This window comes from Ictalurus furcatus, chromosome 25 (genome assembly GCF_023375685.1).
Source record: "Ictalurus furcatus strain D&B chromosome 25, Billie_1.0, whole genome shotgun sequence".
Lineage (NCBI taxonomy): Eukaryota > Metazoa > Chordata > Actinopteri > Siluriformes > Ictaluridae > Ictalurus > Ictalurus furcatus.
In genome coordinates, this window is record NC_071279.1 from 8,322,173 (window position 1) to 8,344,952 (window position 22,780).

The 22,780-nt window shown below is 36.8% G+C and overlaps 1 protein-coding gene across 2 annotated transcripts; it reads left to right on the forward strand.

The window, feature by feature from the left end:
• The first annotated feature begins 165 nt into the window (after positions 1-165).
• Positions 166-21,247, forward strand: ptk2bb (protein tyrosine kinase 2 beta, b). 2 transcript variants are annotated; one of them, XM_053614296.1, is made up of 31 exons: positions 166-1,294; positions 5,476-5,710; positions 6,935-7,113; positions 7,743-7,830; positions 7,932-8,011; positions 8,232-8,294; positions 9,031-9,085; positions 9,667-9,807; positions 9,964-10,038; positions 10,655-10,756; positions 10,847-10,964; positions 11,231-11,270; positions 11,396-11,442; positions 11,552-11,599; positions 11,722-11,816; positions 11,964-12,045; positions 12,160-12,260; positions 13,664-13,779; positions 13,878-13,978; positions 15,906-15,995; positions 17,084-17,288; positions 17,426-17,534; positions 17,641-17,700; positions 17,797-17,919; positions 18,086-18,235; positions 18,381-18,413; positions 19,056-19,080; positions 19,207-19,253; positions 19,444-19,578; positions 19,674-19,754; positions 20,012-21,247. In XM_053614296.1, the coding sequence occupies exons 2-31, from the start codon at positions 5,525-5,527 to the stop codon at positions 20,249-20,251; spliced, it is 3,015 nt and encodes a 1,004-aa protein (XP_053470271.1). In that variant the 5' UTR covers positions 166-1,294; positions 5,476-5,524; the 3' UTR covers positions 20,252-21,247. The 2 variants fall into 2 exon arrangements, with proteins under 2 accessions (XP_053470271.1, XP_053470269.1); XM_053614294.1 differs by having other exon boundaries at positions 167-1,294; positions 11,719-11,816; positions 20,012-21,246.
• Positions 21,248-22,780: the final 1,533 nt, after the last annotated feature.

Consider the following 22,780-nt stretch of genomic DNA (forward strand, 5'->3'; position numbering starts at 1 on the left):
GTACATTATCAACTGAGGTAATTTCCAGTTTCTGCCACAAGATGTCAGTATTGATAAACTTTAAGATGACTGTCTAAGGCTGATGTTGCAATGTGTGCTTTTCAGTGGCTTTTCAAACAAGATGGTGCGGGGGGTGGGGGGGGGGGGTGACTAAAATTTGACATAAAAATGAGAAATATTAATAAATGAAATCAATTATACACAGCACACTAAGACACACCAAACAAAGACATCTGCTGATATACTAGTGTACAGTACTGTTAGCCATGCGCTGATAAAACCTAAGACTATTTAAAAATGGATAGGTTTTTAGATTGAGGATGTAGCCCATTATCTGAGAAAGTTAATACAGAAGAGCCTAGGGTGGAAAAAATTAAACTGTGAAAATTGGATGACTCCAGGGGGCCACAAAGGGATGCACCGTACACAAGGGGGGCCTCATGGTGAAAAAGTTTGAGAACCACTGCTTTAGATAGAGTAGTACATAGTTATTTGAACTAGTTATTTGAAGCTGAAATAATAATAAAAAAAATTCTCTGTCTTTGAAAACTTTGGGTTTTTCACATCTTAGAGATTGAACATATACAGTCCAAAAGTTTGCATGCCCTTAGGACGAATTAATTTAACCATCACGACATTTAGTGTGGTACAGTAGGTTTCACAGATATTCATTATTTCAAGTAACATACAGTGATGCTAATAGGCTTTATTAATAGCTTATTAATATCTGAAAAGTTTTGCACCTTTCTCAATGTGATTATCCCTCATAATATGTATGTCCACCTTTTGCCTTTATAACTAATTTCAACAATCTCCTGAACATTCTCCTGCTATCTCTGCTCTCATTCTGCCAGACTGCTTGCTCAATCTTTGTCCATTTGTCTTGACATAACTGTTAGGCTACAACTCCGAAGGATATCATACTCGGCTTCCTTAAGATTAGGTTTTGAGTGTGAGAGACAAAGCTGTGAATTGTTTCTTTTCAAACTATTCTACTTTTTTTTTTTTTTTTTAAAGTCTTTGGAGTGATTATAGCTTGTAAAATAGAGGTGCGTTTACCCATTTTACACAGAAAATACAAGCAGGGGTTTACAAGCAGGAGTGAAATTTTCATCTCCTCCCCCATTAAAGTTGGACCAAGTTGCAGACGCAAACTAGGAAGTACGAAGGGCAAGTCAAGCTGAGGCGTGGCCTGCCAGCCACTTCACCTCCATCTACCTGAACACAAAACGCTTGTCACCACTGAGAGGAACTCTTCTATATGACATGAACGGGACTGAAGGCACTATATAAGGTGAGTGAATCATCAAATATTACTTAAGCCTATTACGTTGCGCACGCGCATGCTTTTATATTCTAGGTTTTCTCAATTAAAGCCCGATTAAAACCGTCAGGTGCTCGTGGCACGCTTGGTTGTGATTGCACAGAACCTACATTACCCCCGACCCCCCCCTTCCCCGCCCCGAACATACACACATAACACATTTTCTTTTGAGATAATAAATTATCGTTCATTTGAATTCGGAATAAAAACTTAATATTTCCTTTGCTGTTTAGTTTAGAGCTCCTCTCAGGACAAGTCTGCGCAGGTCAGGTTGTTGCACTGCGCATTCCAGTGGCTCCTGCAAAGGCGCAAACAGCCTACAAGACTACACTCAGATAGAACCGCAGAAACAGTACCTTTCCTTTCCTCAACCTCCACTCTGATACCTGTACTATGCATCTTTTATATCCTAACGTGAATGTAGTGTGCCTTTAATTTGCTTTACAGTGCACAATTCGACCTTAAGGACCATACGTACACACTAAAGGTACTACACACTAAAGATGTACCACCCCAGCAACAAGGAAAAGTACAGTTTATCACCGTTTTCTCAGACTATACCACATTAAAACAAATTAATAAGATATCCAAGCTTTCCTGTGCTTTTTAGCATAACATTATACGACAACTACAACTTTTTTTTTTTTGAATAAGCCAAATCACCCACTTTATAAATATTTCAACCCCCTTCCTTCTGGCTGCAGGTATAGACTACCCATGTGCAGAAAGACCAGCTATGGTAGGAGTTTTGTTCCTATGGCTATACGAGTATTAAACACATAGGTGCTCAGCCATTGTGATGCCAGATGCATTTGTTGTATGATGATTCTGATGTTTTTCTCCTTGTCCCCTTCTCCCCTCTATGCCTGTGATTGTTTATGATGGTCTATATGTATGATGTTATGTTCTTGTACGCACCCACTGTGGAAACAAATTTCCTCTTTGAGGACCAATAAATTATCTATCTATCTATCTACATTCATATCATATCGTTACTGTTTTCTGCAGTGATTTAACAATATTTCGCCTAATATCCTAGTCATACTGTAGCTTACTGTATGAAACAGATTTGAGTGGGACGAGCCACTGTAGCCTGTTTTGTTGTTAAGCATAACATCTGACAGGATTATGAGAAGTCATTTAATCTGTTTACTGTAATCCTTTGTGTTGATACATTGTTAACTGTTGGCTCATGGTATGTGTTGCTTCTGTAGTGCTCTGAATATTCTCTATACTGACTGAGATATATGCCTGCAGCAACTTGATTTAGTCACATTTAGCAAGTTCTGACATGCTAGGCTGCTGGAAAGTTCTCTTTGCTTCAGTTTGTATATATACATATAGATATAAAAACACTCTTAGGGAAAAATTGTTGTTGTTGTTTTTTTTTTGTTTTTTTTTTAGAGCTAAGAGTTTATTGCTTCCTAACCAAGAGAACTTAAGAGGTTCTTGTTAGAAATTTCTCTGTTGGGCTCTAGTGGTTAAAGAGACAACTAAATAATTTAGGGTTCCCATCTTTTATCAACCAAACAGAATTTCTTGTTCATGTAATAGTATTATTCTGTTAAGAAAGAAGTCATATTAGAGCAATTACATCTAAATAAGCGTTATTAGCAAGATGAACTTTAGCATGTGTGATGATTGTGAAGACATGTTTTTTCCCTTGAATTTATTTTCACTTAGCAAACAAGCTAACTCGAACATTTAGCTGTGAGCAGTTTAGCATCTATGGAATGATTATAGCAGTCACCAGAAGACCTAAAACAGAAAAGTCTGACCTTTCTGCAGAGATATAAAAGATAACACTAAGTTAAGGAGATCAATACGAAGAGTAAAAATCAAAACAAAACAAAAAAACCACCATGGAGACATCAAGACACTAACAAAGAGTGGAATAAATATAACTATGGAGGAAAAACCGATCAGATTTGCTTCCTTACATAACCAATAGCAGGAGACCTGAAAAAGTCCTTAACGGCATGTGAATTTGGCATTCAGAACTATCATCTTATTTTATTTTCTTTTATTATTTTAAGATATACTTTTTTGTCACAATTTGTTGTGGTGATGATGGAAGAACTGTAATATTTGCATGAAAGGGTTTGCGTACTTTCTCATACTGACGTTTTTATTAAGTTTTATTTATTTTTTAAAAATGGTTTTTACTTTACAGGAATAACTTTTATTCATTATATGTTTTACTTGATTCTAAAAAGTCGGCTCTCGTTCAGGACTAATTTTCCCAGAGCCCTATTAACTTTATTACCTTTTAACTTTAAACACCAAAGACACATTTAAATGAATAACAACATAGTTCATTAGTTGTACTTCATAGTTCATTAGTTCATCCACACTTGAAATTTATGAACTAGTTTGCACATGCTGAACCCTCATTTGTGCTGCTATAGCTAAAATATCTGGTAGTCTTTATTCATACAGTTCAACTCCATGCATGAACAATAGTGAAATGTATACACTAAACTGAAGAAAATGTCATACCTGTAGCCTGTAAAACATAGTAAACAGTCATAAAAGAAACAAAATTTTAAGTATGAACATGTCCCAGCTCTCACTTATTCTGAAGTCTAACTCCAGCTTTAAATCACCACGTGTTCATTATGCTCTATATAAATCTGGGGAACATAGGACCCTGGAACATGGATACGCTCAGATGTATTAAAAATGTAATCTTGTTGTTTTCTCAGCTAAAGTCAGATCCCATACACAGAAAAGGCACAGTTGGATGTATTTCAATAAAATACTTTCAGTAAAATAACTGCTTATCTTTCATCATTCACAGTAGGCAGAAATGAGAATTCTTTCTTAGTGGTTATCTACAAATGATATGACCTCTGGGGGTTGACTGTCACTCACGTGTTACCATTTTCAACATTCCCAAAAAAAAAAAAAAAACCTGGAATTTGTTGTGGTGTGGTGGAGAAAAGGTCATTTTGATTCCATCTTATCTTCTCATCATTGTAAAAGCAAGTGATTAGAGTTATTAGTTTTAATTTAATATATACAACTAATTAAAGTGTCAGTAACTTTTGGTAGGTATTGCTTGTTTACTCAGCTTTGAAGTGCAAGAACTTCACTTAATTGAATTATGAATAGTACTTGGTTATTTGCTCAAAGGATCCTACAGATAGTATGACAAGATGTGAGACTCAGACATGTAGCTTCCATCTAGTGAGGAATTCATTGCCTCAGGCTTGCAAAACCAGCAAGGTGGGACTCTTGACAACACGCACACATGAACGCACACACACACACACATACACACACACACACACACCCACACACACACACACACACACACACACACACAGAGGGAGAGAGGGAGAGAATACTGTGCACTTCCCAATCTGAGAAAAACCCCTGCTGACAAATGTAAACATTGACATTACGAATAGCCTTCTGGGCAATTCATCTTCTTGGTCAGGTGATAGGGCTCTTGTTTGAATTTAAATGTTACAGCTAGACTTATGTCCTGTCAAAAATTGTTTACAATGTTGAAGATGAGCTTGTCACCGATTCCTAACACATATTATGTTAATACTTTGCTTCATAATTTGCATTATTAATATCACTTTGATGAATTGGTAACTTGGTAATATTTCTGGACAACATAGTATCATCAGGATAAACACCACCACAGTTCTATTAAAAGACTCTCCTTTTTGAGGGACATCAGTCAGTTTTTCCTGGTGAATCCCAGTCACATAGTGACTATTTCATGTAAAAGAGTACAATGACAGGCCAGTGGAAGCAAATAGTGCTTGTGTAAGTATTTTCATGCAGTCAGTGAGAGCAAACATGCACATTTTGGCCTGATGGATTTATGCTCTTAGATCCTGCATAAGGACTTTAGAGGTGAACAGATAACAGTTACTCTGGATTTTTACCGCTGTTTTATTTTTCTTATTAATCTGTTTGGAGGATGTCATCTTTTAATGTTTTTAACAGTGAATGTTGTTGCATTTTGATTTCCCAGAACTGTGTGGATCTTTCCTTTACTTTCTGTTGTTCTAGATAACAGTTTGACGATATGTTTAAATTATATTGGCACTGTAAAGAACAAAAACCCCAAAGGCACAATGTTAGCATGTTAAACAGCTTTTAAAATGAGTCTGTGTACGTGTTCTCCACAGGACAAACGTGGGTGTGATGGTGTGCTATTTGCCGTAAGCAGTATCCAAAATGGCAGGTGATACCAGCACACTGTCATGGAAGGTGCCAAGCCCGGATTTTGACGGGCCAAAAACCCCTGTGTTTGCCCTTGCTGGAGAGGGAGGCCCTGTGAAAATACTTAAAGTATGCTTCAGCAGCAGCAACAACCTGAAAAACTTCAAACTTGTCAAGTGTGATAGCTCCTGGCAGATAAGGGTAAGAGTCAATAGACGGTGCAGTGTACAGGGAATGTTTACCCTGTAAGTACATTTCTCTAGATATGTGTATGAAATAATTGTTCCAAGAGGAAACATTTTTAATGTTAGGTGTTGAGGTTTGAAGTACAAACAAAATTTGTTAAAAATGCAATTACTATGACATAATGATATTTATTCAACAGCATGGCAAATCACAGGTTTATATTAAAATGCATCAATTTATATTAACGCAATCCTTCGAATTGTTTGTCTGTCTGAATAGTAACCGCTAATTTAAAGGGACAAGTAGACTAGTAATAAATTGATGAAAAGATGCTGTTGTTTAACAAAGAATAAAGATTTCTGTAAGGAAGCATTTGGTTAACATTTATGGAAGGAGTCTTTAAGGCTATGTAACAATCCGAGATCCAACTGTTCTTAATGTTTTCAGTGAAGGAAAGTTTAAGAATGGAGGATATTGCGTTTTGCTGCATTTTTTTTGTGTAATTATGTTCTACAGAAAATGAGGAGACTTTTACTGCTACAAAGTAAGTGATAAGAGGAACTAAACGGTTTTGAGGATGTTACACATAATTAAATGTAATTACAAACAGATGCTTTAATAAAAAAAAAGAAATTATATATATTTATATATATATATATATATATATATATATATATATATATATATATATATATGTATATGTATGTGTGTGTGTGTATTTCTGTATGAGTTTCCTCATTTTCCATAATTAACAACATAATTACACAAAATGTGCTATGAAAAATATGCAAAAATGTTCTATTTTGTGCAGAATGCTTCAGTTCAGGCTCCATCACACCCCCTATCATTTTTTGGTATTCACATTGGTTCACATTGAGAGTTAAGTGCCTAGCGATAACATAGTACTAATAATAAATGATCTAGATCAGTATTCAGTTGTCAGACTTGTCAGTGGAGGATTGTGACAGTGAGCATGAACATATTTTTGCTAGTCTGATGTTGTAACTACTCTGAAATTCAGATTTTTATTAACATAAGCACATATTAAGGAATTCAATTTTAAGGCAATATAACTATGTTAATATATCATGAAATGAATAGTCATATGTAGCTTTCAGATGTGCACCTGCATACTTTGAGACAAGAACTTTCCTTGCTTATTTACTGATGTGTCTTTTGAATTGAGGTTCCCAATTTCTGAGTAGACAGAGACTTATTGTTCCTTCTGTCTATTATCAGGCTATCATCCATTCCATCCTGATCAGTGGGCGTTTGGGCCCTAATGTGCAGAATGCAAGTTGCTTTGGCCTGAGACTCAAACACCTGAAGTCTGAGGAGCATCACTGGCTGCATCCTGATTTGACTGTGGGAGAGGTGGAGCAGCGTTATGAAAAACTTCATGTGGAGGCAGAGTGGAGGTGAGGAGCAATGCACAATACATACACAACTATAATTTGTGAAGCCCAGAAAGATATGTGTCATAATATTCACAAAAATAATACAGGGTCCCAAAAGTCCTTATACATATGGGAAATGAACACCTTTTACCAAAATGTATGAGAATGATTTAAGTACATTCTTCTTTTGTCAAAGGCATTCCTACTCCTCACCCAACATCAGTGCCTGACATCACTAATTCCATTCTTAAATATCTTTCAAAATTTTGGAAAACAGTTTGCTAAAAAGTGTTAATTTTAAAGAGACTTTTGGGACACCATGCAGTTTCAACAGCGCATTCCATGTATTTGCAGTTACAAGTGCTTTACAAGATGGATAAACATGACATCTGAGCAACCAGAAAAAACTAAGACAAGCAAAAGCTAAATAGGTATAAACTAAATAAGCACATTGGACCCCTTCAAATTCTAGGGTCTGGTGACAGATTTTACTGTACTTACTAAATAATTAATACAGTAGTAGTACTTACCAGATAATATGTAATAACTATTAAAAAAACAGTATCATCTTTCCATCGTGTCACTGTACAGTAAGCTTATATAAGTTTTGTAAGCCTTTGCTTTTTCGAACACTGTTGCCTGTGTTTCAGATATGATCTGAGGATTCGCTACATACCAGCTAATTTCTTGGAGAAGTTTAAAGATGACAAAACTTCATTGTTATATCTATATCATCAGGTGATCACGATAACACAAGAAATAGATGTATTTCTCCTGTTTAGCACTGATTCATTGATATTAACAGTTAATATAATGTATTGGTGCTTGGTGTGGCACAGGTTCGGAGTGACTACATGCAGCAGTATTCTAGTAAAGTCAGTGATGGCATGGCATTGCAGTTGGGTTGTCTGGAGATCAGGTAGGACTAATAATGGCTCTTAAGCCATTCTTATGTAAAACAGTTACACACATAGTTATTCTGTAATAAAATGATTATTAGTCCTGATATTTCTAGAATACATTCTGACAAAAAATTTAATTTAATTTTCTCCATTATGGCTGATTTGTGTTGTTTGAAGAAGAAGAAGCCTTTATGTGTCATATATACATTATAGCACAGTGAAATTCTTTCCTGGCAGGAGGTTTTACAAAGACATGAATGCCAGAGGCCTCGAGAAGAAGTCCAATTTTGAATTGTTAGAGTAAGTCATAAATCATTCAAGCTTTTGAACTATATTGATTATTTTCCTATAACAGCACATCCCAAAGTGTTTTATTCCTCTTATACCACAGTAAGTTTGCCAAAGCTAACATTTTAGTTAAGACCGACACTTCGTACATTTTGCAGTTATGTTGAATGATGTGCAACGTCCATGATACAAGTTCATTCTTATTATCACGTAATATAGGTATTATTGTGTTATTACAGCTAGAATTCCCTTCCCAGACTCTCTTTTTTTCCTTTTTTTAATTAGTAAGACACAAATACACAGCTTGTCATGTTAATAGCAAACTACAAACCTCAACGCCTGAATAGTTTGTGTATGAAAAGATACAGCTTTAACTCTGAGTTTTACAAAGCGTTGACACTGATGACTCCTTCCAAAAATGCTAAACAATTGTCTCCTCATGTGGAACATCACCATGTCGACAATTACACAAGTTTTTTAGTGCGTTTATTTCCAGCATCTGCTGTGCAAATCCACATTTAAGTTGTTACTATAGAAACAGTAATGTATTAGAATGACCACGTTAATATATAAAACTTGGCAGACTGAACTGTTCGAGGCATTCTGTTATAGAAAATGAAGCATTGAACAGCACTGTGGTATGTGTTTTTACATAGAACATAGAACAATCACACCACGTGTACTGTAAATGTATTCTGACTTGCTGTATTTTGGCAACAGTTAAACTGTGTTTTATGCTTTCTTCCAGGAAAGAAGTTGGGCTAGACCTTTTCTTTCCACAGAAACTGATTGACAGTATGAAGGTACTGTAAGCATGATTTATACAAGATTTATAAGTCTGTTTATATTAAGGCATGACTGTAATGTAATAAAAACTTGTCACACTATCAGTTTAAGGACTGATAATATCCCCAGTTAAAATGTTATACATGGATGGTCAAAAATTAGGGAGACACCAATAGTGCTGAACTTCAAACAAGAGCAAAGTACAATGTCTAAGGTTTGACTCAAACCAAGGTTTGGTCAAAGCCCCACTGAACACCTTTGGGATGAACTACAGAGAACGCTGACTGCACCCCAGGCCTCCTCACCCAACATCAGTGCCTGACCTCACTAATGCTCTTGTGGCTGAATGAACACAAAGCCCAACAGCCACGCTCCACTTTCTAGTGGAAAGCCTTCTTAGAAGTGTGGAGGTTATTATTAACAACAAAGGGGGACTAAATCTGGAATGGGATGTTCATAAAGCACATGGGTGTGATGGTCAGGTGTCCACATAGTTTTGGTCATAAAATGTATCTATAACATCAGCAGTTATAAAGGTTCAGTAGCTCTTCTGGACTAAATGGAGAGCTTTGTTGTTTTTGTTGGTGTTTGCCCTCAGCCGAGGCAGCTCAGGAAGATGATCCAGCAGACGTTTCAGCAATATGGCACACTCAAAGAGGAGGAGTGCATGGTCAAGTTCTTTAAGACCTTTGGTGAATTCATTAACTTCAATGAAGAGGTTTTCCCTTGTGAACTAGTGGTGAGTTGTAAACAACTATGTCAACTACTTAATTGATTGATAGATAGATAGATTGACTGGCTAGGTCATCACAGGTAATTCATTTATATACATTTGAGAATTATTTGGGTCTAAATGGTGCAGAGATGTCATGTTGTTGCTGTTATTTTCCTACAGCAAGGCTGGAGTCTAACAGTGGATTTAGTCATTGGAGCAAGGGGTATTCGCCAACGAAAACAAACTGATTCACAGGTAAGATAACTTCAACACCCAAAATCTGAAATATAAATCCTTTCAAATGATTATGTTCAATAATAACCTGAACTTAATAAATACAGTGCCCTCCACTAATATTAGCACCCTTGGTAAATATTAGCAAAGAAGGCTGTGAAAAATTGTCTTTATTGTTTAAGTTTTTGAACTTTTGTTAAAAAAAATCACACAAATACTCAGCTCTCATGGATATCAAACAATTACAAGCACAACACAGGTTTATCAAAAAAAAAAAAACTCTTTGTTAAATATAGGTGTGCAACAATTATTGGCACCATTTTAGTCAATACTTTGTGCTACCTCCCTTTGATATATCACTCAGCCTCATGATGTATTGTTTTTGTTTTTTTTTGTTTTTTAAAAAAAAACAATTCTCTATAATATAAAACCACCATCTATTTCATGAAGGTACTAATGAATTGTCTGTTTTGGTGTAGCCTACTTTTAAATGTGTTTGTTAACACATTGTAAGACAACAAGTATTTTTTGGCAGTGGCCATTGAGATACTATGCTTGTTATTGGGATCAAAAGACAAATGTTAGTTGCAATTGTTACAATTATTTCTCACTGCATGTTCTGTTCATTTTTTTCCAGACACTAAGTTTAGCAGACTTTAAACAGATCCGAAGTATTAAGTGCACTGCACAAAGTGATGGCAAAGCTCTGTTAGACATTGACATCAAGGGAGCCAAACAGGTAAGCATCATACTTGCGCTCCTAGCTATAACATATAGTTCTTAAAATGCCTCTCTCATAACAGCATTACTGAGCCCATTTGCCTCTCAGCCTTTCTCAGTCAATGTGCCTACAATGGCGATTGCAGAGAACATGGCTGACCTGATTGATGGCTACTGCAGGTTGGAGAACAATACGGATTCATCATTGATAGCTCGACCCAATAAAAGTAAGCCAGGTTCCATTTATCTTTCTAGGTCTCCTAATATAGTTCACCAATTATATATTTCCTTGGAACTATATAAGAATAATTGATGATCTGCAAGTGAAACTACACAAGATTTAATTTAAGTCTTGCCTTAGCTCAAATTTATAGCAACAGTCACCAGGTTATTTTATACTAAATACTACTGAATGACTCCCTCATTAAAATATGAAAAAGCCATAGGTCATAAATAATAACTATGTAAACTGAGACTTTCTCGACTGTTTTAGGTACAGAGCTCCGTAGCTCCCTTCCTGCAATCCCCTCAGGGTAAGTGAAACTGAATACCTTCTTCTTTACGCATTTGTTTCAACACATCTGTGGTTTTAAATATAGTGGAGAATATCGCAGAGTATTACAGCTGTCCATACATTACTTCCTACATTGTTCTTTAGTATACTGTTGCCTGAACCCTTGAAAGAGACTGGACGGCAGAGTCGGAGTGAGAACCCATATATTTGCTCTTCCAGACATTGGTCATAACAAATCAACCTTGAATTTACAGCTGTTTTTTTAAACAGCTTTTTCATATCAGTTTATGCATTTTTCAGATTCTGATATATACTGTGAAATTTCGGACGAGAAACCTCCACCTCCTGGTACGTAAAATGTTTTATTTTAGTGTGTGAGTGCTTTGCTTTTTTATGGACACCGTACGACTGTCATTCATCTTTACATTTTTAAAGACATACATAGACTCTTCATGGTTTGTGTTTAGCAGTGAAATTCGGAATCTCTAGGAACTCCATAGTCTTGGGACATATTTTGGGCGCAGGTTTTTTTGGAGAGGTCTTTGAAGGAGTTTACAAAAAAGAGGTGAATTTCAAATCTGATTCTTGTGTTAAATGATGTACTTCTTGATCTTTGTGCCTTTTGAATGAATATCATAGAAATGATATTGCCATTATATATTATCTATTACATAATATATAAGGGTTGAAACATTGTGTGTGTCTGAATTAGAACGGTGAGAAGATCAAAGTGGCTGTAAAGACCTGTAAAGGGTGCTCACCTGATATCATGGATAAATTCATGAGTGAAGCAGGTAGTAATGAGAAGTTTTCTATCGATACACTTTGAAGAAAATTCACTTTACAAAGAAAAGAAATGATTCAATTTATTCTGTCATTCATGTTTCTTGCTTATCTAATGCTCTTAGCTATTATGAAAAAGCTGGACCACCCTCATATAGTGAGTCTGATAGGTATCATAGAGGAAGAACCTGTGTGGATCGTCATGGAGCTCTACCAGTATGGTGAGGTAAGTGGCAGAGACGCTACACAATAGTATTAGGAGCAATGTATTAATTCTAAATAATTAGAACCTTTAATAAAATATTGTTTTTTTTTTAAACTTTGATGTGAAAGTTTAACATGGCACATGCTTACATTTTGCATTAAATTGCACATATTGGTCAGAGCCACGCAAGTATTTCAAATGCGTCATTTGTAAAGTTTAGAGTATTTAGAAAACGGGCTAGTGAATTGTCTGTGGCCTGTAGTTTTATGTAGCCTATGTTAAAATGAGCCCAGGGTTATTCAGGCCTCCGGAATGCATTTTGGACTTAATCATTATGGTCCAAAATCAACAGTAATGGTGAGTCTGTAAAAAAGATTTTCATTGGGTGAGTTGATGAAGCTATTATGAGTCTGACTGACTATGGTGGAGAAAAATAGTGTGAACAAATGAGGGTCAATAGGATGGCTTTACTAAAGCCAAATTGTCCATCAGTCAAGAGAAGTCAAGTAGATTTTATTGTCATCCTGCCACTGTACTGTATATGTATTGGTGAGGAGGAAATATTGTACTTTCAAGACCATGGTGACATACAGGGGTACAGAAAAGACAAGAGGCCAGACAGATTTATAACGTATAATTAAGTATATTTTCAATTAAAATGATACTAAAGTAAATTACTATGCTGCAGAAGAGTAGTTAGGAGGGGTTGATTGTATCACTGAAATGCATACTTGTGGGTGTTTAACATAACTCACATATAGCGCAGATAATTTACATGTCAGACAGCAGTTTGAAGTAGTTTTGCTATAATGGTGTTCATAAAAGGACGACAAAGTCTGCAAGATGTCTAGTGAATATTAGTCTGTTTAATCCCCTTTTATTGGCTAGCAGCATTTATGTTGAGAAACAGGATTAACCAGAATCATATAGTTTTCCTGGGTCTATTTGAAAGCTGTTAGGCAGGTAGCTACACGATGTACATCGGGATATTGAGGTGATAGCTGATTAATGGCAGGAGAAAAAAAGGATACATCTGGTTTTATAATGTAAGATGTCATTTCCCGCTATTACTTGCCTGTTATTGAAATCATATTTAGTGGAACTGTAATAAAGGTGTTTTGTTTCCTGTGCCTATTAACGTTATTAATATGGCAAGCTCTCAAGAACACAGCCGCTTCCACTAGTGTCTGGGCATCCCCCAAAAATGCATGAGCACATCACACTTGTACAGATTATGTTGTGATTTTATTAAGCATATTTACTTACCCCCCTGAAATTAATTCCTGGCTATGCCACTGCTGTGCTGTAGAATGTAGATTAGATAACTTAAAGAAAGGTATTGCTTAAACTATTTTCTATTTACTGCCTTGTTTCAAGGACTAAATTCTTAAATGTTGCAATTTGTTTATTTTTTTTACTTTCAGCTTGGGGACTACTTGAACAAAAACCAGAACACTTTGACCAATGTCACACTAGTCCTGTTTAGCCTGCAGATTTGCAAAGCTCTGGTTTACTTACAGGGTAGGAACATGGTACACAGGTATATTTAACAGAGTCATTTGAATCTCTGCCCTTTTCCTGCATATTTAAAATAATAGATCAAGAACATATTTCCACTAAATTCTATATGTGTAACAGAGACATCGCCGTGAGAAATGTGCTTGTCGCCACACCAGAGTGTGTGAAGCTCGGTGACTTTGGCCTGTCCAGATACATAGAGAACGAGGAATATTACAAAGGTAAGCCTCGGCTGATTTGTAGACACATGAAAGCACCAGGCCTTTCAAAGCCCTGCAGCTGCTCTATCTTAGTCAGGCAACCTCCACCAGAATATTAATGATGACAAGCTCAATAGGCATGTAGTGTGGCATCAATCGCCAGGATGGAATGACTGTATAATCATATTCATTCGGTTATTATCCCTGCCTTTTATTTAAAGTATGGTTTTATGTTTTCGGGACTGTTCTAGTGTATGCCACAAACAAGGTGAAATGAAATGAAACGCATTTGTGGTGGGCGCTTCAGTCCTTGATATCATAGCTTTCATTAGAAAATGTCATAACTAGGTATATGTTAATTGCATGTGAAACTTTCTCCAAAAACACTACTCGGTCATTAAAATTAATGTTCAGCAGCGATGGAGTTAAATGTGATTGACTAGACTCTAAGCATCAACTCGTTATTGAAAGGAAAACCATGCATTATCTTATGTTACTGATTATGGTACTATACACAGGAGTCTTTTTATTATTGCCCTCCACACTATTTACTTGTCATTATTTTATCACATTTATATCTTACTTACTGAATTTGCATTTAGTTGCATTTCCTATTTAATTCTGTGCTTTTTGACAGCTCTGAGGTCATCTTTTAACTTAGTAGGCGTTCCCAGGCACAGGTTGTATGATGAGCTCCAGCCTTAGTAAAATTAACATTAATGTCAGTTACATTGCAGGTGCATTCTGAGGCGGCATCATGTAGATATCACTGACATTTCAGCACGTCCAAGTATGTAAACTTCTCTGGAGGTGGATCTTCCAGCTTGTCTGTTTTGTACATGCATGGCAGTCCATACCAGTGTAGGCAGTCAGTTAAAAGGAAATAAGAGATAAGCCAAGGATTACAATTGTTGTCATATTTGAATTGTAAGATTTGCTTGGCTGCTTGTTAGGTATTTATTTTTGCTTGGATGGAGGTTCTTGTGTAATTTGCTGCCCATGAGTAGTTTTAACACACAACTTAGCTGAAAAATCAAACAAACAAAAAAAACGACACTTGATGTATGCCAGTGTTTGCTGTGAGTGCAGTTTTATTTTTGCAGTTGCACACTCAGCAAATTCTACAGATATAGGTATTGCCAAGTTTATCGTTCTGGAATCAGGTCCATAACTGCTTATGTGGAACAAAAGCCTCTAGTAATACTGACACTTTCTGAATTTGAATGGCATAATGATACCATAACACTGTGTACATGCATGTTTTGTAGAGAAGGGTTTTGTAGCATAGAGCTTTGGATAGTGGGGGATCAGAGGGTAAATCTAGCAGAAATCAGAAAAAATGTTCAGTATCCCTTACAGGCAGTCAGTTCATCTTGTGATATGATACAGGTTTTGTGGTTATGAGTTGATCTGCCTTTATGGGCACCTTGAAACTTTAACTCTGCAAACCGTGTTTCTATTAAACCATTATTTTTTGTTATATAAACCTGCAATGTGATGAACATTTTTAAAGCCCCATTTAAGGCCCCATACCAACCATTTGCTGTTTATTGATTCATCAGTATTTAAATGCCAAAACTGGTATAGTACATTTTGGTATAGGTGAATATAACAGTATTATAGTTTTCCAAAAGCCCTGGCACAAGAGAAGTAATGCACAGATGGGGTTTTTATTTGGGATTTGAGTTCTTATTGGACTGGTCTCTTTCATCTGCTTCACAGTGCATGAGAGAAGTATGTAGTGCTGTTCTCAGAACACTTTTAGACACTGACCACATAATCAGTAGCTCGAAGTGTGGTAGGCATCATGCACACATGATTATATTAGGTGGTAACAGATCTACCTTTCTGTTGTTATATTATTGGTAAGAAATGAAATCTGTGTATTTCAAGTTTAAACATCTTTACAAAGAATCAATGATTTCAATTTTCTCTTCCATTTCTTCAGCCTCTGTTACCCGATTGCCAATCAAATGGATGGCCCCTGAGTCCATAAACTTTCGTCGCTTCACCACAGCCAGTGATGTGTGGATGTTTGGTAAGCTGTCTAATGTTATACTTAGTCAGATTTTCCGCTTACAGACTACTATGAGTTAAGGGATTTAGATGTATGTGTGGGCATGTGATGGAATTAAATGTACACACACAGCTTTATTTACATGTGTATTTGCAAGTTGTGCAACTGGCTATGAAGGTTGCACTAGAGCGCAATTACGAGCCATCAAAGTCATCACCCACCATGGCCAGGAGATTATTTTATTGGCCAAGGATGAAGATTTGTTGATCTTTAACTGTCAATCAGAACAGTGTTATCCAAGCACACATTTGGGCTCCTCCAATGAAATTTAGGCAATCTACAGTACAAGGATACATGACAGCGAAATGTCTAAAAGACAAAATTGCAAGTACCCCTTTATAGTAGAACAAATGTCAATGGGGTTAGGGTTAGATTTGTAGGATCGACCCCCTGGACTTTTGATTCTGCAGTAAATACAGTCTCTAAAATTGAGAAAAGATAAATGCAGAGTTAAACCTTATTCAAGTGTAATAATCAAACAGCTGGCTTATTCATTGATAAACCTTCTTACTGAGTGTTCCCGAGGCAAGGGTAGACATTTCAGCACCTGTGCCTCTAGGAATAAACACAGACTAGACATCCTTCGTTTTAATGGCAACATTCCCCTTGAACCTGAGTAGTGAACGGATTTGGAAATTCTCTGTGATATATTGAGATAAAGCATAGTGCTGCTTGTGGGCTTAAATAACATTAGACTGGCCTGCCTTAGAGGACCTGACCTATAGACTTCTCCGAATTATAATCATGGACTCTCTGATAGATAGTTATATATAGGAGAATTGCCTTTCCAGATGTCACATCATCAATTCTGAGATATGAGTGCAGCAGATAGCTGATCCCTCTGTGGTCTGCTGCTAAATGTCCATGAAATTAGATCCTGCCAAAGGAATGTGGAGTGAAGTGCGTTTCTGATTAAGTTCAGCCATTAATTCTGTACTTTGCAGTACTTTTACTAATTGGATCGGATTAGCGTTTTTTTTTGTGTCAATTTTGGTACTTTCAGCTTAGAGAAAAATCATATTCGCTGCTTTTGTGCTGCTCATATCCAGCTGTCTGCATGTGGGAGATACTGAGTCGGGGGCAGCAGCCTTTCTTCTGGCTGGAGAACCGTGAAGTGATTAATCAGCTGGAGATGGGCAACAGGCTGCCTAAGCCAGAACTGTGCCCTCCTGCCCTGTACTCACTCATGACCCGCTGCTGGAGCTACGACCCTAATGAGAGGCCTAGCTTCACTGAACTTGTCTGCAATATCAGGTAATCTATTCTTTATGTCTCACTAATAGCCTCAGGAATTCTTCCTAAAACGAAGTTGAATAATTTTTTTTTTTTTTTTAATTCAGTGTATTTGTGTTGGTAGCAAAATGTTAACCTAAGCTTTCTGAATGGTCCAGTGATGTGCACAAAATGGAGAAGGACCTAGAAGCAGAGAAGGAGAGAGACAGAAACAGAGCCACCAGGTTCCTAGAGCCCAAGTTCAATATTAGTGAACCGCCTCCAAAGGTACCGAAAGGCCTCCTTATGATTTACTCCAGCGCGCATCTTCACTCACATAAAAACCTTAGATTACTCCCTGCATTCATAGCTGTCGTTCTCTGTGTGCATGCAGCCCTCAAGACTGAATCCTGGTCGTTTTGGAAATACCCTCAATTTCGGTCTGCACATTCAGGTATTGTGGTTATTCATATGTGTGATAATTCATTTGTGTTTAGACTTTGGAGAGTCCTTTTGTGTGCTTTCCTCTAATGCACATTTTCTTCCACAGATAAACGAGGCATTATGTGCCAGTTCTCCAGATCTGGCTAGTCCATGTGAATATCAGTCTCCTGTAGACTCCACCAACAACTTCATGCTTCCCACCATGCCTGCCCGGCGCCTCAGTCTGGGAGTAAGCCTGCCTTTCAGCTTATTCTAACATTTCCTTAACATTTACAGTGTTGTTGTGTGTTAGTATACTATAAATATGTCTGTAAGGCCTTCATTTGAACTGATTGTCCGATTGTGTTTAAATTACTTTGGCATGCACTTCCCTTTATTCTATTTGCTTGGCATAGGAGGGGGAGTTCAGTGTAGGGCCATCCAGCATGGAGGACGCACAGCGCCTGTGGCAGGTAGAAAAGGAACGGATGCAGGAGACCATAAGGAAACAGAAGGATGAGATGGTGGAGGACAAACAGTGGCTGGAGAAAGAGGAGAAGCTTCTGGTATGAGTGAAGATACATTCTTTGTAACATATACAGTAGAACTATCCACATAATACATATACCATATATTTTATGTTACCACCTTTCTTCTTGTATGTTTGATACATGTACTATAATTGATTTTTCATGTTTTGCTCTTTTTAAGGACCCTAAAATAAATGAGACCACAGTTGAGATGGTAGGTGGTTTTGAGTCTATATCCATTTTTATTCTATGGCGCATGCAGTTGCCGAACATAAAGAGCAGTGTAGAATACTTCAGTGTCATCCCTGATTATATGGACGTTGTGTTTTTATTAGTTGCATTGCATTTTGCAAATTTCCTATGGTGGAAGATATACAGTATATAATATTTTTATGCTGTAAAATTCTGAGTTCTAAGGCATATTACAACAATGAAAAAAAAGCACAAAAGGAAATGCTTGACCAAAAAAAAAAATCACTGAAAAAGAAAACCCTAAAAGGTTATAGTTTTTGTTAAACATAAGACATTTACATTTATAAATGCATGTGATTAAAACAGCAGAGGATGTGCTACAGAAGCCCCACTGGTTCCTGTTTAGAACTATGGCCTGAACTATGGAACTATGGAACTGAACTATGGCCATTTTTATCATACATTTTTTGGTTGTGCTTCAGTATTTTTTTAAGTACTTTCTTCAGTACAGTGAAAAACTTTGCTGAATCTGTATCTTGAGCACGGTCTGCCAGCTGACGATCCCTGGTACAGATCATTCAGACATTATTGATCTGATATTGGGCATACCCGTAAGACAAAGCAGAACACTATACTCAAACTTTTTCTTTCTGTTCCCTGTTAGGAACCAGACCCTCAACCTAATAATAGTAAGCCCTCATTTCAGTTCAAATGAACACATAGGAGTGTCTGTTTTCTAAACTATTAAAATGCACATTATATTCATGATCCAGTGTTTGACTTGCTTAACATTTCTGCTTAAACTGTCATTATAGATGACCTTCAAAAGCCTCCTGAAAAGCCTCCAAGAATTTCAGTGCAGGTAATGGTGTGCTGTACACATCTACACACACTCTTTCCATGGCCATTCAGAAGCTATAATCTTTCAAGTGAATCTGCACTGAAAGTTCAGTCAGAGTTCAATCAGAGCCACTTGAGTGTTATAATATTTTGGATGACTGATCAGCATTTGAAATGCGCTGTTGTGAATCATTGCCTTCTCTCTCGGTCAGCCTGCCCCTACAGCAGAGCTAGATCGCTCTGAGGACAAGGTGTACGAGTGTGTCATGGATCTGGTTAAAGTGGTAGTGCAGCTGAAAAATGACGTGAACACACTACCATCCACTGAGTACATATCCTTAGTCAAGGTAACACTCTGGAACTATTTTAGGATGATGAGGAAAATTGCTATAAGACACCATATTTTTTAACTAATCTTTTTTTTTTGTTGTTCTATCAACAGTCTGTTGGATTGACTTTGAGGGATTTAATTTCCAGTGTTGATGATGTTCTTCCATCTTTACAAGGCGCTATAAGGACGGAGGTAGCTTGGCAAATTAGCTTCAATTTCCAAGAAGTGCCTTATAGGCAATTTTTTTTATCTGGTTAGAGGTCTTTTCCTAGTTTAATATCCTAAGTGTTTTCTTCCTCCACACTTATCTCTCTGTACTGTAAAACTACCCTCAAAGTTAAACATTTTCCAGTTACACCAGGAAAGTGGAGCCCAAGTGATAAGAAAGTGATTAGGAAAGTGTCAGCACGTTATCATGCGGTTCATGTTGTGTCTCTCTGTGCTCCTAGATTGAGGGCACACAGAAGCTGCTGAATAAGGACATGGCGGAGCTGATCAGTAAGATGCGGCTGGCTCAACAAAACTCTATCACCTCTCTGAAGGAGGAGTGCAAGAAGCAGATGCTGGCAGCAGCTCACACGCTGGCCATGGATGCCAAGAACTTGCTGGATGCAGTGGACCAGGCACGAGTACGTGCCAACCTGGCTAAGCCGAAACCTGAGGATGCAGTCTTCCTTGACACAGACTAGAGAGAGATAAAGAGAGAGGACGAGCTTGGTTCTATTTGTGTTCACAAACAATCTGATTCATAGACAATTTTCTATGCTGTCAAAAAAGGTACTGTACTGGTACATGTTTAATCTCAAAGGTACAAACACCCTAAGAGGTACAGCAGAGGTCTTGAAATTCTGAATATGTACCTTGAATGGATTTTAAAGGTACACTACGATCTCTAGGTACAGAATGCATACCCTTATGGTTATTAAGTTTAGTCCTCCTTTTCAGCTATAGTTTCCTGAATACAGATTGCACCTGAAATAAAAGACTGTTTATAGGTTATCCTGTCACTTCAAATTAATTTTCATTTTAGTCAGGAAACCTCAGTGTCGTTGGATGTACTGTACAATCTGCTGCAAAGTCTATCTCCAAGAAATAATATCTTTGTAATAGGTGAGTTAGGTGGCATACTTAAGAGTGGGAAGTAAATTTTCTTGGAGGTATTTCAGACTAGATTTCATCTGGAGAGCAACCTTGTTTCTCTACAGTGAAGTAATATCTTCATTCCATCTTCCTGTATTGAGCTGCCAGCTCCTGATACAATCAAACACATTCCTTTAAATGTAGTGTTAGTGTGTTACTGTATAATGTGATAATTAGCACTACTATTATTGGTATAAAATGTTTAAAGACATACAATGGTCATGACATTTCTTTGATTGCAGAAATATGTACCCAAATACTGTATATAGAGCAAAAGTAAGTATCTACATTCATATACTTTCTCAACTCTGTACGGTTCAAGGATATGTGACTGACATATATTTAGAAGCAAGCTGTATCAAATTGTATCCGGTTTCATAAATGATATCTCAGTGTTGTATTCTCGGGTCTAGGTACATTTTCGCAACAAACTGTGAGCTAATAAAAATGTCATTGAAATATATGGTCTCAAAATGAACACTTTATCTTCTACGGCATTACAATTTTGTGGCATTTCAAAATTATTTTTCCAGCTGTGTCTGTGAGAGTTATACTGCTACTGCTGAAGTTCTAAAATCATTTTTTAAATTATATTTTACATTTTTATTATATTTTATTATATAACATCTCAGGGTCTGAGGTTTTTTTAAAGTACTTTGAATAGTACCAATTAATGAAAAATATTTAATGTAGAATTTCATGAACACAAGACATAAAAAGAGAGCATAATTCATCTGAAAATAGGATGAATGTCTATGTCTGTGGAAATTGACTTATCCGACATTTTCATTCAGTATAAACAAATGAATTATTTTAGCACCACAAGTCTGTTATAAAATTAGGATGCTGTTGGGTTTCTGTGTGTAGAATATCTTGGCTATGTGTTTAGCTGCTGGTGAGCAGGGCAATGGGAAAGAGGAGAGATGTGAGCCTCCTGCTGGGCAAATGATTCAACCCTCTCCACAATAACATTGGTACAAAGATAAAATGAACAGCACAACAATCAAAAATGTTTAATAGTAAACTACTCTACCTGCAACAATGCAATTATTACATTTAAATCTCTTAGGTTGGGTAAAAAAGAAAATACCTATGAACATCTGCAAATTCCTAAAGGCCTGAGGGTCAACTTTTATATGAGCCACTTACCACTACTGTGGAGTGACATCACAAATAAATTCAATGCTGATTACAGGCACAAACAAAAGAGGTGCAAATTCCAATTTTTGGCCTCTGGTAAAAAAGAGTTTAACCAGTTTTCATTGTATCACATCTGTGAACTTTGTGTTTGGTTGTGTACAGATGTCGCCTTTCTGAATTTTCACGCGGCATCACGCGATTTGTCACGTGTGATCACGCGGTGTACTGCAGGCGCAGCTCTAAGAATTTAAATTAATTTGTTGTGCTTCACACAATAACCACCAGGTGGCGCATGGAACAACATACTGTAGCTAAACACAGTACAATGAAAATGGAATGTGTGGTCGAATGGTTCACATAAAAACATTACGTTTCTCATCAAAACTTATGATAAACCTAATTCAAACAAGTTTCTAATTACAACATGATGTAAAATATAAAGTGAGCGTGGTCGAGTCTCGTAGTGCAGGTACAATATCTCTAGTATTTAAGTTAAGGAAGTTTGGTATGTGTGTTTGGATAGTGCAGTGGTAACATGCAGATTTACTAAACCAGTGAACAGGGTTTGAGCCTCAGCTCAACTAACTGCTTTTTAAACGAGTGGGTTTTTTTCACTGTAGAAAGTTCATCGAGGTAACATTGAATGAATTCTGTGTGAATAACACTGACTGGAGGCCCATGCCAATTAGAAAGGTCCAGGTGATTCATTCGTATAATTCCAACAATTATTAAGTTTTTTTCACTATTTATCTGTCTCTTTATTTTAAGGATCTAATCAATTGCATATATAAAACTATTTTATTTACAAGTGTGATGTTTGTGATTTTTAGGTTATTCGTCATTTAGTACAGCTTCTGACCATCAAATCAAAACAGACTTGTGATTTGATGACATAATGTTTATTTATTCAGAAACAGAAGAAACTAAATACAAAAATG

Excerpts from the sequence above, each read along its gene's own strand:
- ptk2bb (XM_053614294.1), top strand. The coding sequence starts at position 5,525 with ATGGCAGGTGATACCAGCACACTGTCATGGAAGGTGCCAAGCCCGGAT. Across the intron at positions 10,757-10,846 it reads ACATCAAGGGAGCCAAACAG|CCTTTCTCAGTCAATGTGCC; the intron begins GTAAGCATCATA and ends TTTGCCTCTCAG. Across the intron at positions 19,081-19,206 it reads AGACCCTCAACCTAATAATA|ATGACCTTCAAAAGCCTCCT; the intron begins GTAAGCCCTCAT and ends CTGTCATTATAG.